The sequence below is a fragment of the Penaeus monodon genome, chromosome 35 (assembly GCF_015228065.2).
Source record: "Penaeus monodon isolate SGIC_2016 chromosome 35, NSTDA_Pmon_1, whole genome shotgun sequence".
Classification (NCBI taxonomy): domain Eukaryota; kingdom Metazoa; phylum Arthropoda; class Malacostraca; order Decapoda; family Penaeidae; genus Penaeus; species Penaeus monodon.
In genome coordinates this window covers 4,212,286-4,229,785 of record NC_051420.1, presented here as the reverse complement: position 1 = coordinate 4,229,785, position 17,500 = coordinate 4,212,286, and the positions used below count along the sequence as shown (strand labels likewise).

Here is a 17,500-nt window from a genome sequence, read left to right as displayed (position 1 = left end):
TATATATATATATATATATATATATATATATTACATGTTGTGTGTGTGTGTGTGTGTGTGTGTGTGTGTGTGTGTGTGTGTTGTGTGTGTGTGTGTAAAAGACGATCCGATCGCTTATTCAAACTCTCCTGATCGAACCTGTTCCATAAATAATTAGAAACCCTTTACACATTTATAAGAGCTCGAAAATATCATATCCGGTTATTCTATTTAGGTTCGTCTCCGCCTGAATGCCAAGGAATCGGACAAGTATAGACGCCACGAATAATATAAGTGACAGGAAGCTTCGGCCGCGAGGCATAAAGGATTTGGATTCTCTCTCTCTCTCTCACTCTCTCTGTCTCTCTCTCTCTCTCTCTCTCTCTCTCTATATATATATATATATATATATATATATATATATATATATATATATATATATATATATATATATGTATATATCCATCTATTTATATATTTATCTATTTTTAATTGTGTGTGTATGCGACTGTCTGTACGAACATGTGTTTGCGTGTAAGTATGTGCGCGCGAGTGTGTGTGTTTATTTACGTATGTGCACCTTTGCTTTCGTGTTTGCTTGCGTGCGTGTGTATATATTTGCGCATTAAATTGTTTTCGTGCGTGCAGAAGTGTACGTTAACATTCTTGTATGTGTCAGATCAATATATGCTGCATGTGAGCATTTCGTTACACAAATGACAGCTCACACTTATGTAACTTAGTATATACAAAATGCCCTTTTTTTAAATCTAGATGTTGCATAACACAGTCAGGAAAATGTCAACTCATTTCTTTTAACGAATCATGTGACAAAACAGGAGAGATAATGATTTATTTACGTAGTCCTCGACACACTCCCCATTTGTTCTTAGTCTTCGTCATACATCCTATACGTACTTAGTCCTCGTCAAACTTCATATATGTCCGTAGCCCCCGCCACACTTCATATAAGTTCCTATCCCCCGCTACATTATATATAGGTACTTACTCCTTATCACACATCATATAGGCACGTAGCTTCCGTCTCATTCCATATATGTACGTAACCCTTAGCACATATATGTCCGAAGCCCCCATCACACTTCCTATAGGCGCGTAACCCACACTACACTCTTTATTATGTACGAAGCATTCATCATATTTCTGTGTATATGCCCCGTTATACTTATAAAACTTGCACAGGAACGTCACACTGTTTATATGTCCGTAGCCCCTTCTTCCTCCTTATACGTCACGTAGCCCCTTCACCCTTCTTGTATGTCCGTAGCCCCTTCATCCTTCTTATATGTCCGTAGCCCCTTCATCCTTCTTATATGTCCGTAGCCCCTTCATCCTTCTTATATGTCCGTAGCCCCTTCATCCTTCCTTATATGCCCGTAGCCCCTTCACCCTCCTTATATGTCCGTAGCCCCGGTCACATTCCCCCATGCACACCCTCATCACATTTTATACATGCCCGTAGCCCCCGTCATACTTCCTATATGCACGTAGCCCTCATCATAATTAATACATATAGGTAACCGCCAAGCTTCCTATACATAGCAGTTTTGGTCACGCTTCCTGTACGTGGTCCCCGTAGGCCTAATTCCAGCGTTTATGCGATCGTGATAGTCTGGAAGCGTGCGTACTTATGGAGGCGCTTAATTACGCTCTTACGTGTACATATCAGAACTATATCTATATCTTTATCTACAGTTATATCTATTTATATCTCTATATTTCTATATCTATACATATATATATATATATATATATATATATATATATATATATATATATATATATATGTATTTATCTCTCTCTCTCTCTCTCTCTCTCTCCCTCTCTCTCTCTCTCTCTCTCTCTCTCTCTCTCTCTCTCTATATATATATATATATATATATATATATATATATATATATATATAATAAAAATATATATATATATATATATATATATATATATATATGTATATTATATATATATGTATATTATATATATATATTATACATATAATATATATATAATATATATATATATATATATTCTGTCTGTCTACAAACAGATACAGGCACAAATAACACACACACACACACACACACACACTCTCACACACACACACACATACACAAACACACATACACACACACACACACACACATACACACACACATACACACACAAACACACACACACACATACACACACACACACACACACACACACACACACACACACAAACACACACACACACACACACATATATATATATATATAATATATATATATATATATATATATATATATATATATATATATATATGGGGCCGCGGTGGCCGAATGGTTAGAGCGTCGGACTCAAGACTGAATCTGAGTTCGAGGGTTCGAGTCACCGGCCGGCGCGTTGTTTCCCTTGGGCAAGGAACTTCACCTCGATTGCCTGCCTAGCCACTGGGTGGCCAAGCCAGCTCAAGTCAGTGCCGGGCAAATAGAGATGGTGACTCGATAAAAACACCGGGCGGAAGGCAATGGCAAACCACCGCTCTAAATTGCTAAGAAAAAATCATGGAAGCCCATGATCGTCAAGGCCGCGGTGGCCGAATGGTTAGAGCGTCGGACTCAACACTGTCACGACGGCAATCTGAATTCGAGGGTTCGAGTCACCGACCGCCGCGTTGTTCCCTTGGGCAAGGAACTTCACCTTGATTGCCTACCTAGCCACTGGGTGGCCAAGCCAGCCCAAGTCAAGTGCTGGTCCCAAGCCCGGATAAATAGAGAGAATGATTACCTAAAAAGGTACCACCGGCACTCTCCGTGGAAAGGAACTGGGGACCCTACCACGTACTCACTCCAAGAGCACCACAACATGAAAACTACAATTAAGTATCATGCTGTGACCACGGCGGCTCAGACATGAACCTACCGTTAAAAGAAGAATATATATATATATATATATATATAATATATATATATATATATATATATATATATATATATATATATATTGCGTTCATTGCCTTGTTACAAGTTCTATCAATGAAAATCTGGTTCTCTCGCCGTCCCGCCCTCTGGAATGGCCGTTTGAATCGACTGCGGGAAAGGGGCGTGGCGAGGGAGGAGTAGGGGGGGTAGGGGGGAGGAGAAGAGTAGGGGAAGGGGGAGGAGTAGGGGAAGGGGGAAGGGGGAAGGGGAGGAGTAGGGGAAGGGGGAAGGGGGAAGGGGAGGAGTAGGGGGGTAGGGGGAGGAGAAGAGTAGGGGAAGGGGGAGGAGTAGGGGAAGGGGGAAGGGGGAAGGGGAGGAGTAGGGGAACGGGAGGAGTAGGGGGGGTAGGGGGGAGGAGAAGAGTAGGGGAAGGGGGAGGGTAGGGGAAGGGGAGGAAAGTAGGGGAAGGGGGAGGGTAGGGGAAGGGGGAAGGGGAGAAGCAGGGGAAGGGGGAGGAGTAGGGGAAGGGGGAGAAGTAGGGGAAGGGGGAGGAGTAGGGGAAGGGGGAAGGGGAGGAGTAGGGGAAGGGGGAAGGGGAGGAGTAGGGGAAGGGGGAGGAGTAGGGGAAGGGGGAAGGGGGAAGGGGAGGAGTAGGGGAAGGGGGAGGGTTGTACCGAGAGGGAGAGCGAGAGAGGAGGGGAGAGGAGATAGAGAGAGGGAAAGAGGAGAGAAGTGAGGACAGGGAAAGGAGATGGGAGAAGAGGAGAGAAAAAAAAGAGGGCAGAAAGAGGTGAATCGAGAAGGGGAGAGAAGGAAAGAGGGGGAAAGAGAAAGTTATTAAAAGAGGAGAGAAGGAAATTAAAGGAGCGGATGTTTTTTTTATTTTTACGAACGTTATGTAGGATGAATAATCTAGATTTTAGTTTTATCACACCTAGGAACTTTGAGGGAATGTGAGAGAATAAGGTTGATAATCAGATTGAAGCTAATAATACAGGGATTTTTTGAGGGGATACGATAGCATAGAATTAATAAGCTAAATTATTTACTCTGGGGGAATTTTAAGATTTGTAAATGCATATAATTATCCAAGCCTATACGAATTACGAAACCTCTATAAAAATAATATAGACTTATTTTTTATTAAAATATTATATAGAATTTCATAATTCAAATTACAGTTATGCGCACAGGGATTTTTTTTTGTTGAATGTAAAAGCTATATCACCACTATTCATTCCACTGTGCGAGTTTCTGACACGGTAAGCCGAATTGCACAAATATATCTGTAAATGTGCTAATTTTAAAAAGATTTCCACGTCTTTTAAATCCAAACCGAACAGAGTTTAGTTATTTTAAAAGGAGAATTTGGAAGGACTACGAACACAAAGTAGAATCAAGGAGTATTTTAAGGGTAGACTAAATAAATTTAAAGTAGAAAGTTTATGTAGGCGATGCTGTATTTCTGCGAGCTCTAAGTTTATGATAGATTAAGATGTACTTTTGTTGTATTTTGTTGTATTTCGCATATGAATTGACCGAGAGTACTTTCGTATTGCTATTAAGGGCTTAATGGACTAAGGTGAAAAGCACCATGAAATTTTTAAAAAAGTAAAGAAGATTAAAAAAAAAAAGAAATAAGATGAAAATGGGGAAAAAAACTAAAGAAAAAATAAAAACGTCAATCGTTTAATGATAGAAATATGAAGATGGTGATTACTATTCCATATATCTTCAAACACATTTCTTGACAATAACTTTATTTCAATTAGTGTTTATGTCATAACACGGAAGGTGAGTAAATTTGACTGAAGATTAATATTTTTGAAGGACGAAATTTTCCTGTTGTTTTTTATCTAATATCCAATTTATTTTTCTTCCTTTCATTTCTCTCTCTCTCTTCCATTTTCTTTATTTTCTCTGTCTGTCTCTGTCTCATTCTCTCTCTGTCTCTGCCTGTCTGTCTCTGTCTGTCTATCTGTCTGTCTGTCTGTCTCTCTCTCTCTCCCTCTCTCTCTCTCTCTCTCTCTCTCTCTCTCTCTCTCTCACTCTCTCATTTCCCCCCCCCCCCTCTCTCTCTCTTAAAGAAAATGAATCACCGTTAAAGTCAGGTTGTATTGATATAATAACTTATATTATATTGCTATTTATATTGATGTTGACGTTACGTGATACTCAGAGAGAGAGAGAGAGAGAGAGAGAGAGAGAGAGAGAGAGAGAGAGAGAGAGAGAGAGAGAGAGAGAGAGAGAGAGAGAGAGAGAGAGAGAGAGAGAGAGAGAGAGAGAGAGAGAGAGAGAGAGAGAGAGAGAGAGAGAGAGAGAGAGAGAGAGTTGATTAGGAAAGGTGTATAACTCCCACTCAAATATATACATACAAACACGTACGCACATAAACACTCGCACACAAACACATGCGAAAAACAAAAACAAAAACTGCACATATGTCCATACCTTTGTTTAAAGTTTATAAGTTTATGTAAGTGCGTTCACATGTGCGCGTGTTCGTGAGTGCATGTGCGTGTGTGTATCTATGTGTTTTCTCTGTCTCTGTCTGTCTTTCCTTCCCTGTCTGTCTGTCTGTCTGTCTGTCTGTCTTTCTTTCTCTGTCTGTCTGTTTGTCTGTCTGTCTGTTTGTCTGTCTGTCTGTCTGTCTGTCTGTCTGTCTCTCTCTCTCTCTCTCTCTCTCTCTCTCTCTCTCTCTCTCTCTCTCTCTCTCTCTCTCTTCTCCCCTCTTCTCTTCTCTCTCCATCATCCCGCCTTAACGTAGTCGGGAACGAAAGAAAAAAAAAAACGTTATATTTTATTTCCTCCAGTAGTCATCAGCTGCTAAGATACTTCACAAAATTCAGTGATTATTCTAAGAAAACAAAATGAAAATAAGATATCGACTCAGTCATTTCTCTGAGAAACGTTCGAATGCGAGGAGGAAGAGGAGAGGAGGAAGGAAGGGGGAGAGAGAGGAGGAAGGAAGGGGAGAGAGAGGAGGAAGGAAGGGATGCATAGATGAGGGAAGAAGGGGATGAGGGGAAAGGATGGGTAAATGAGGGAGGGAGAGGGAGAAGGAAAGAGGGGATAGATGAGAAAGAGAGGATGAGGGAGGAGGAAGAAGAGGAGGAGGGATCGATAAATGAGGAAAGGAGGGAGAAAAGGAGGGAAGGGATGGATAGATGAGGGAGGGGGAGGGAGGGAGGGAGGGAGGGAGTAAGGAAGGAGAGAGGGGAGGGGAGGGAGGGAGGGAGTAAGGGAGGAGAGGGGAAGGGAGGGAGGGAGGGAGTAAGACGGAGAGAGGGAGGAGGAGGGAGGGAGGGAGTAAGGACGGAGAGAGGGGAGGGGAGGGAGGGAGGGTAAGGGAGGAGAGGGGAAGGCAGGGAGGGAGGGAGTAAGGAAGGAGAGAGGGGAGGGGAGGGAGGGAGGGAGGAGGAGAGGGAGGGGATGGAGGAAAGAAGAAGAGAGAGGAGGGAGGGAGGAAGGGAGGAAAGAGGGGAGGGAGGAAGGGAGGAGAGAGTGGAGGGAGGAAGGGGGGGATCTAAGCAGGACTCATAATGGTAAATATTTCATAATTCTAGCCAAAAGAGAGACATTCCCGCCGGCTTTCGGTTCTCTTGCGCTTTTCGCTCTTGTGTTCGTCTTATTTTTCCTTTTCTTTCTCTCTCTTTATCTGTCTCTCTTACTTCCTGTCTTTTTTTTTCTCTCTCTCTCTTTCTCTATTGTTATTATTATTATTATTATTATTATTATTATATTATTATTATTATTATTATTATTATTATAATGATGATAATAATAATGATTATGACAATGATAATGGTAATAATAATAATGATAGTAACAATAATAACAATAATAAAATTAAAGGGAAGAAACAATTTACCTAAAAAAAAATCAATATAATATTATATGTAACTTTTTTATTATTATTATTATTGTTTATTTTATTATTTAATATGCTATGATAACGACAGATAATGCAGCATCATCATCATATAAATAATAAGGGAACAATCTAAAAAATCAATATAATAGTCATATAGTGGAAGCTTTTTTTTTTTTTTTTTTTTTTTTTTATCTATGACGCAAGATCTTCTAAACAGTATTATTTTTTTTCCTTTCTTTTTCTTTCTGTTTTTTAGGACGGGTACTACGTTTCTCCCATATCATTATCATTCTACTTTTATATAAGTATATATATTATTTTTTTTTTTTCACTATTTATCTCGTTCGTATTACTTGCGGAAGCAGGTCAGTCGACAAATAGAAACATGCACCTGGATATGCATTACATTTAGTCATATAGCATGGAGATGTAAATATCATTTATGTGTTTTGAGAAATGTTTGTAAAGCTTTTTTGATACATAAATGCGTACGTATACCTGTGCGGAATTACAACGTCAGCAGTCGCGAAACAAACAGACAACACTACACACTAGGTTGAGTATATTATAATTATAGAGAGAAAAATAGAAATATCTATTATGTTTTTGAAAATGTTATTGTACAAGCATATCATAATACATATCGCATATATAAAGAGCAAAAATCACACATACACACTATAGCAATAATACACAATATACATCACACAATCACACACACATATATATATATATATATATATATATATATATATATATATATATATATATATGCGTGCGTGCGTGTGTGTGTATGTATATATGTAAGCATATATGTATGTATATGTGTGTCTGTCTACATGTATGTGTGTATCTGTGTATGTGTGTATTTGTGTGTATGTGTCTGTATCTATTTATGTAAGTATGTAACCATGTGCTTAAGTATTCATGTGTGTAAATATGTACATATGTAATTACACGCAAAATGAAACGTCACACTACTTATCCTTTGGTCTCTTCTCTCTATTCCACTTTCGCAAACATTTTACAAACGTCGCTTTCACCTCTCCTTCTCTCTCATCTTTATTATCCTTATTTATTCCCATGTTCTATTTTTATTAGATCCTGTCACATCGTTTCGTCGTTATATCGTTATCGCTATCGTCATTTTTATATCGTTATCGTCATTTTTATATCGTTATCGTTATTTCTTTATCGTTATCGTTATTTCTTTTATCGTTATCGTTATCACTATTTCTTTTATCATTATCGTCATCTATTATATCGTTATCGGTATTTCTTTTATCGTTATAGTTATCGTTATTTATTATATCATTATCGTTTTCCTTATTATATCGTTATTGTTATGCCATTTTATCTTTGTTTCTCGCTCCTTTTTTCTATCGCTGTTTCTTTATCATTCATTCTACGGTTTATGTTATCTATTGGCATCCTCTTATTGTCAATTTTCTCGCCATATTCTTATCGCTATCGTTTCACCTTCCGTTCTGTCGTTCACTCTATCGCTATCGCTTTATCATCCATTCTATCCTTATTCTATCGCTATCGCTTTATCTATTAATTTTGTTCACCTTTTTATCGCTATCGCTTTATCTTTTTTTTTATTATTTTTCAGTCTATCACTATCGCCTTATCTTTAATTCTCTCGTTCACTCTTATCGCTATCGCTTTACTGCTTATTCTATTATTCGCTTTATCGTCAATCACTATATCGCTCTTTCTACCTTTCAGTCTATTGCTTTGTTTTCCATTCTGTGTACGCTTTATCGTTCACTCTATAGGTATCACTTTATTTTATTATTTTTTTCTTTTTCTTTTTGTTCATTCTGTCGCCATCTCTTCATCGCCCTTTCTATCGCCATCGCTTTATCGTTCATTCTATCATTCTCTCTACCCCTATCGCTTTATCTGTACTATTATTCACTCTATCACTATCGTTTCGTCGCTCATTCTGTTCGCTATCGCTTTATCGCTCACTCTGTCTATCGCTTTATCGCTCATTCTGTTCGCTATGACTCTGTCTATCGCTTTATCGCTCATTCTGTTCCTTATCGGTTTATCGTTCACTCTGTCTATCGCTTCATCGCTCATTCTGTTCCTTATCGTTTATCTTTCACTCTGTCTATTGGTTTATTGCTCATTTTCTTCCCTGTCGCCTTATCGTTCACTCTGTCTATCGCTCCATCGCTCATTCTGCTCGCTTTACCCCAAGTCTAAGTGACCACGAAACCCATTCTCTGTGCGAGCTGTTAGTCGCGTGAATTTTTCATAAACCCCAACAAAACATCGCAGACATTGTATACTGGGAACTGGAACCTCTGTTGGGGAGGTGGGTGGGGAGGGACAGAGGGAGAGAGGAAGGAGGGGAGGAGGAGGAGGGGAAGGGAAGGGATGGAGTGAGGGAGGAATAGCAGGGTGGGGAGGAGGGAAGTTTGTGGGGGAAGGATGGGGAGGGGTGGGGAGTGGGCAGGAAGAGGGAGGAGAGGGAGGGAGGGGAATGAGTAGGGATAAGAAGGTGGCAGAGTAAAGGAAAGGGAGGGGAGAGGGAAAGGAAGAGATTAGGAGGGAGCGGAGAATGGAGGAAGGGAGAGGGAATTGAAGGAAAGAGAAGGGGAAAGGTTGACTGGATAATTTATGGTAAAGAGAGGAGGGAAAGGGTGGGCGAAGGTAGGTAGGAACGGAGGGGCGTTAGACTGTTTACCTTGGAAGGGCAGTAAGTTCTGTTTACCTGGAAAGGCGTGAGTGAGAAAGAAGAGGAGGGGAGGGGGGAGGAGGACGAAAGAGGAGGAAGAGGGGAGGGGTGAGGGGGGAGGAGATAGGGAGGGAGGGGGAGGAGGGAGGACAAAGGAGGAAGAGAAGGGGAGGGAGGAGGAGGAGGGGAGGAAGGTAGCAAAGGGCGGGAAAGGAGGGAGGAGAAGGAGAGTAGGAAGTGAAGGAAGAGGGAGATATATAGAAAGACAGAGAAGGAGGAAGGGAAGAGGAAGAGAAGGAGGGTAGGAGAAGACGGGGAAGGAGGGAGGAGGAAGAGGGAGGTAGGGGAGGAGGGACCGAATATGGCTAGTGGGGAGGGTGAAGGGTGAGGGAGGGGGGAGAGGGGAGGGAACAGGAGAGGTGCAAAGCCTACTCTTTGCCACAAAATGGCCATTGATGCGGTCGGAAAAATAATTCGCTGAAAGGTCTGTGTTCAAGGTCTGCCCACCGGCCTTCTAGCTATTCGTAAAGCAGGTCGCGAGTGATTCTGCGAAAAAAACACAACTGAATAATTGAATGCATAAACATATACACACCACAACATATAAATATATACAAAGAACACGCACACACACAAACACATACACAACATGCATAGTATACGTATACATATACATCTATCTTTGTACACACACAAAGACGCAGACACACACGCATACATAGATATATGTGTGGAATATATATGAATATATATATATATATATATATATATATATATATATATATATATATATATATATGTATATATGTATATATATATATATATATATATATATATATATATATATATATATATATATATATATATATATAGTTTGTTGTTGTTGTGTGTGTTGTGTGTGGTTGTGTGTTGTGTGTTATGTTGGCAATATAATAATAATAACAACAACAACAACAACAAAAATAATAATAAAAAAAAAAAAAAAATAACAAAAAAATGATAATGATGATACTGACAATAATAACAATAATGATGATTATGATAATGATAATGATGATAATAATGATAACAATGATAATGACGTCAAAAATATGAATATGAATATGAATAACTTTTTCATAATGATAATAATGATGGTAACCATGAAGATAACAAAAATGATATGAAAGCAAAAAAGCACGAAAAAAGAAATGTGAAAAAAATAATAACGCAGTAATGTTCCATTTGCATAGGTAACAACTAACAAAAATATATTATTATGTATATTATTATATACTACTAATAACTACTACATGATTATATATATATATATTATTATTATATGGTTTATATATTATTATTATATATATTTTATTATATTATTATATTATAATATAACATCATCACACTCTGTGTGACTTTATTTTGTTTTTTATTTATATTTATATTTTTTATTTATTTATTTATTTATCTATTTTATGTTATTTCTTTATTTCATTTTTTTATTCGGATATTCTGTTAGTGAGAACTAAGGAAGGTGGTGTTTGTTCTGTCCTGTTCTTTGTGCTTGTTAGTGGAACACTTGCGATGGAATAGTGTGCCTTTTATTTCATTTCATTTCTCCGTAACTTCTCTCTGTCGCTCTGTGGATCTATTTCTGTTCCTGTGTGGTTATCTGTCTGCTTTTGTCTCTGTCTGTCTGTCTGTCTCTCTCTCTCTCTCTACACACACACACACACACACACACACACACACACACACACATATATATATATATATATATATATATATATATATATATGTGTGTGTGTGTGTGTGGTGTGTGTGTGTGTGTGTTGTGTGTGTGTGTGTGTGTGTATATATATATATATATATATATATATATATATATATATATTTATATATATATATATATATTTCTCTCTCTTTTTCTTAATTTCCTCTCTCTATATATATACACACACATACTCGTCTGTCTCTCTCTCTCTCTCTCTCTCTCTCTCTCTCTCTTCTCTCTCTCTCTCTCTCTCTCTCTCTCTCTCTCTCTCTCTCCCTCTCTCCCTTTCTCACTTCCTCCTTTTCACTCGCACTTACAAACAGACATACCCACCAACACAAACGCAAACACACACCAACCCTGTGCATTCTGTCTGTCCCGATTTCTCAATGTTTCACGCGGGAATCAATAGTGCGGTTCCAAATACAATTTTTATGGCCGAGCTGCGCACCGCATGGTTTCGGCGACGTCTTCTGTCGTACAAAAACTGTCTGAAGAAGGTTATAAGGTGTGTGTTAGTTTTAGTGTGTGTGGTGTGTGTGTGTGTGTTTGATTGTGTGTGTGTGTGTGTGTATTTGTTTGAGTGTGGGTGTGTGTGTGTGTGTGTTTGATTGAGTGTGTGTGTGTGTGTGTTTGATTGAGTGTGTGTGTGTGTGTGTGTGTTTGTTTGAGTGTGTGTGTGTGTGTTTGTTTGAGTGTGTATGTGTGTGTGTGTGTGTGTGTGAAGATGAATGAAAAGCCATTAATATTTAAGAAAGACTTCTAAGAGAGAAAAAAGACCGGATGTAACACAATGAAGTGTTTAGTCTTGTGTGATGTTTCCTCAAAAAATAACTACTGAAGAAATATTTATGTAGATTGTATTTGAGGGAGACAACAGCACGCCTTTGTAGATAAATAAATCTATATCTATATCTGTATCTATGTATCATGCATGCTACGTTGAAAGATTATTTGTGTATAGTTTATATAAGGAAAATAAAAAGATCTTAAAAAATACACAAGAACAGCTAAAATAATTTTTTTTTTTACTATTTCACTAACTCTTAAGGTGACCTAGTTGTGTCGAAAGATAATAAATGTTTATTCTTTTGACAAATGATAGATTTTAATTTCTTAACTCACTTTTCGAGGAAACAATCAGCCATGCAATTATCATTAATAATGACATTGTTATTGTCATTGTTATTATTGTTTGTATTGTTATTATTACTATTATAATTTACTTTTGCGTTAGTAGTAATAACCTTATTGTTATTATCATTATCATTATTGTTATTACTATTTTCCTTACGATCATTATAATCATCTTCATCTTCACTACTACTAGTACTGTCATTACCATTATTATTATTATCATTATCATTGTGTGTGTGTGTGTGTTTTTGAGTGTGTGTGTGTGTGTGTGTGTGTTATCATTGTTATTATTGTCATTATTATTACTATTGTCATTATTATTATTATTATTATTATTATCATCATTATTATTATTATCATTATTATTATTATAAATATCCCCATCATCATTATTATAATTGATATTACTACTATTATCATTATTAATATTATCAATGTCACCGTTATCATTATCATCGCTATTACTATCATTATAATCGCTGCCATTATCTTCTTATCACTCATCATTATTGCTATTACAATCGTTATTATAATTTTTATTACTTTTATTATCAATATTGCAATTACAATCGTTTTTATTATCAATATTATAATGTTTATTGTTATTGTTATTAATATCATCATTATCACCGTTATTGTCATTACTTTTATTTTCTTATCATCATTATTATTATGATTATGATTATGATTATCATTGTCATTATTATTATCAATGATCATTATCATAATAATTATCATTGTTGTTATCATTAGTCTCATTATAATAATCATTAATATCAATATCCTTTTCTTTTTCTTTTTTTTTTTTAGAAAGATATTGCTTGTTCAAAAAATATAGACCATAGCATATTCATCTTATTTAATCTTGTTTAATCTTGGTTGGTTGCCGAAGGGAATTAACATATCTGATTAACAAACATACAGACAAATCTTCCATACTTTCTTTTTTCATATATTAGTGACATAATCTCCTTTAACATATATATTTTTTTCTTTTTCTTCTTAATCTTCTTTCACATATACTTATCTTTTTTCTTTTCCTTTTTCATATTTTGATGGCATAATCTTCTTTATACTTGTTATCCCTATACCGTTACACTTGCCCTCGTTTCATTACTGTGCTTATCGTTATATTGTTATGCCCGTTATCATTATATCGTTACATTTGCTGTCATCATGCAGTTAGGTGTGGTATTATCATGAAGTTATGCCTTGAGGAGAAAAGGGAGGGGAAGGGTAGCAAGCGAATTTGCGTGTGTGTGTGTGTGTGTGTGTGTGAGAGAGAGAGAGAGAGAGAGAGAGAGAGAGAGAGAGAGAGAGAGAGAGAGAGAGAGAGAGAGAGAAGAGAGAGAGAAAAAGAGAGAGGGAAGGAAGGAGTGAGAGAGAGAGAGACAGTGAAACAGATAGAGAGAGAGACAGGTAGACAGACAGATACTCACACAGACACACAGAAAGACAAACAAAAACAGGAAGAGGAAAAACATGTGTATATGTATATCTGTGTGTGTATGTATGTATATATATATATATATATATATATATATATATATATATATATATATATATATATATATATATGTGTGTGTGTGTGTGTGTGTGTGTGTGTGTGTGTGTGTGTGTTATATATATATATATATATATATATATATATATATATATATATATATATATGTATGTATGTATGTATATGTATATATATATATAATAAAGAGAAAAGAAAGTGAATAAAAAGCACAACAGGTAGTGAAAAAAAAGAGAACAGAAACTTCCCGCCTGCGTTTTTCGTCAATTATTTCGTATATCTGCACATCTTTGTTGTATGCATTTCGCTTTGGATAATGCATATAACGCCTTTCTAAGAATACCTTTGTTTATGTCTGTTATTAAGTTATTAAATGCGCAGAACGCCAAGTGGACTATAGATGTGTCTCTTATTAACCGTATTTCAACATCAACCCCCAGCAAGTATTTTGGACGCAGGTGCTCAACTGACCTTCAGGAACGCAGGGACTCAGTTGAATGAAAGGGTATTTGACTAAATGGGCACTTTCTTTCACACACACACACACACACACATACGCACACACACACACACACAACACACACAGACACACACACACACACACACACACACATACGCACACACACACATATATATGGCATTTCACGGCCTATATCCATGTGCACTGCACAAAACCCAAACACATTGGTAAAAGTTATTAAAGAATCAAATCCTAGACCCATTTCTTTACGTCTTTGTCACACGAATCGCATATCCTCTGTGAAAATCTTACCCTTATGCTGTAGAATACGATGAGACAGTTGTTAATGTAGCGTGAAAAGTCTTAGGATCTCAGTACGACACTTGCTATCGCCCATCTTTAGAGAAACAGATCGGTGAAATTATTTTGTATTTTCTTTTTTGATAATCTCGGAGAATTTCGTTTTACGTTACTTAGGCGAAGTATTTCCTTTCCTGAGAGAATTTCCTTCACGTTCCTTGCTAAGAATGTTTCTGTAAATTAAGTATAATGTTCACGTTCTTTGGTTGGAAGTATTTCTCTCACGTTCTTTAACTAGGAATATGAGAGTTTACGTTCTTTCAAGAGTATTCCCAGCGCTTTCTAAGAACTGAAAGTATGTCACTCGCGTTCTTTTCTACTGAGACTAATTCGATTCCTTCTCCTCAATCTTATTCGCACGATCAAGAAATGCCCTTCTTCTCGGAACCGAAGCCGCAGACTGACTCACGGAATCGAACCGGGGTCGAAAACCGCGTTCGAATCGTGACCCCGAGACTTCGAACCCGAGACAACGAAACTTCGAACCGAGACAACGAGACTTCAAACCCCACTACCTTTCTCCTCAGACACACACTCTTCTGTTACATCGACTCGTGATTGGATTCCCACACGTCACGTCAACATGTGAAGCTAAAAATAGAAATCGACGGAGATATAACTATGTATGGGTCGAAGTATGAGCGTTTTTTTTTTTTTTTTTTTTTTTTTTTTTTTTTTTAGGGTGTGTGCGTGGGGGTGGGGGTGAGGGTGGGGGTGGGGGGACAGGGTGTTGTGGGGGTGGCGGAAGTAGCTAGATTTAGAACACGCAGGTTATACATAGCTCCCTCTCTCCCTTACACTGTGTTGTATGTTACGCTTGGCTTAATGGGTATCGAGTTACATGTGCATGCTGTAGATAACTTTGATTTTCCTATTAGTTCTATTGATATGTTACTATTTTTATATATTATTATTATTATTCTCGTTACTGTTCTTATTATTATCATTATTTGATACTATCATTATTGGTATTATCATTATCCTTATGACGATCATTATCATTATGTTATATGACTGCTGTTACTACTATCATCTTTGTTATTATCATCATTATTATCATTATCATTATTATTATCATCATTGTTGTTGTTCAGTATCATTACTGATAGCAGTGTTAGTGGTAGTGTTATCATCATTGTTGTCATTATCATCATCATCATTAGGATTATTGTTGTTACTGTTATTATCATTATTATTATTATCATTATCATTATTATTACAATTATTACTATTATTACTGTTATCCTTATCATTATTAGTATTGTTCTTGTCATTTTTGTTGTTGTTGTTGCTGTTATATTCATTATCATTGCTATCAATAATAAAATAAAGATAATAATAATGATAATGATAATAATAATAATAATAATAATAATAATAATAATAATGATATTATCATTATTATTATTATTGTTATTATTATTATTATTATTATTATTATTATAACCATTACATTATTTTATTAACGTTTTCATTATTATCATTACCATCATCATCATCATCATCACCATCATCTACAAATCTTTTCACCGTTGCTTATCGTTACACAAATATATCAGGGTTGAAATAAGGAAATGAGCCTTTATTTTGATGCAAACAATTAGTCCTTTAGACTTACACGATACCAGACATACCACAACCAAAACCTCCATACCATATTATTCCATCAAAACATAAGATACGTGGTATACAGTATATGTACGTATATCTCCCCAGCTTTGTTTATAAACCATACATAACTCAAAATAATCCATGCATTACACAGTATATATGCCTTTTAGCATATGCAGAATACAAAGATGGTGTTCTTTACATATCTCTTTATATATATATATATATATATATATATATATATATATATATATATATATATATATATATATATTATATGCAGTTTTAGTAGATATCTTTTAATATACACAAAATAAAAGGTTTATCCAAGTTTAATGTCTCTTTTAGTCACAACCCTGATATACGTTAGAGTGTATCCGTTACTTTAAAAATACGAAACAACTCTTAGCATATCTAACGCAATACAGCAATTTCACTCAACAGACGCCTCGCAAACGCTTCCAAAAATATATCAAATTTGAAATGAATGAAAGGGAAATACAGAAAGAGCAAAAGACAAACGAACAATTTACCTTTACACGTAGGACAGGTAAAGCCAGACTGAGTGTTGAGCAGGGATTCGGACATGGATTCCATTAGGTCCATCAACCCGGCTAGACGCTGTGGGAGAGGGATGGTAATGATAAAGAAAAGGATAAGATGGCAATGATAAGGATTTAGTTGTAAGGAAGATGATAATGATAAAAATAAGGATAGTAAGTGTAATAGTGGTTGAGATGCAGTGGGAGAGGGGTGGTGAAGATAAAGAAAAAGAAGAAGAAATAATGATGATGAAATTGGTTTTAAGTAGGATGATAATGATAAAAATGACGATGGTGATCGTAATAGTGATTGAGATCCTGTGGGAGAGGGATGGTAATGAAAATCGTGATGGTAATAATAACAATAATAAAGATAATAATAATTATGATAATAATAATAGTAATAATATTAATAATGATAATAACAACAACAGTAATACTGATAATAATAATAACAATAATAATAACAACAACGATAATATTGACAATTATATCGATAATAATAATGAACATAACCCTGATAATGATACTACTTCTAATAATGGTGGGTAATGACAACGGAGACGGTGAAGGAGAATGATAATGATAATAATGACAATTAAAGAGTTTGCGAGAATAAAAATATCGGGGTAGATGGATAATATT

At 36.3% G+C, this 17,500-nt stretch overlaps 1 protein-coding gene across 1 annotated transcript in view; it reads right to left on the bottom strand.

The window, feature by feature from the left end:
- LOC119595012 (probable E3 ubiquitin-protein ligase HECTD2) overlaps positions 1 to 17,500 on the bottom strand; it is a 67,421-nt gene that overhangs the window by 43,216 nt on the left and 6,705 nt on the right. The window contains exon 2 of the mRNA XM_037944143.1: positions 16,847 to 16,934. Coding sequence (XP_037800071.1) covers positions 16,847 to 16,934 — 88 coding nt within the window. The remainder of the gene's footprint in view (positions 1 to 16,846; positions 16,935 to 17,500) is intronic.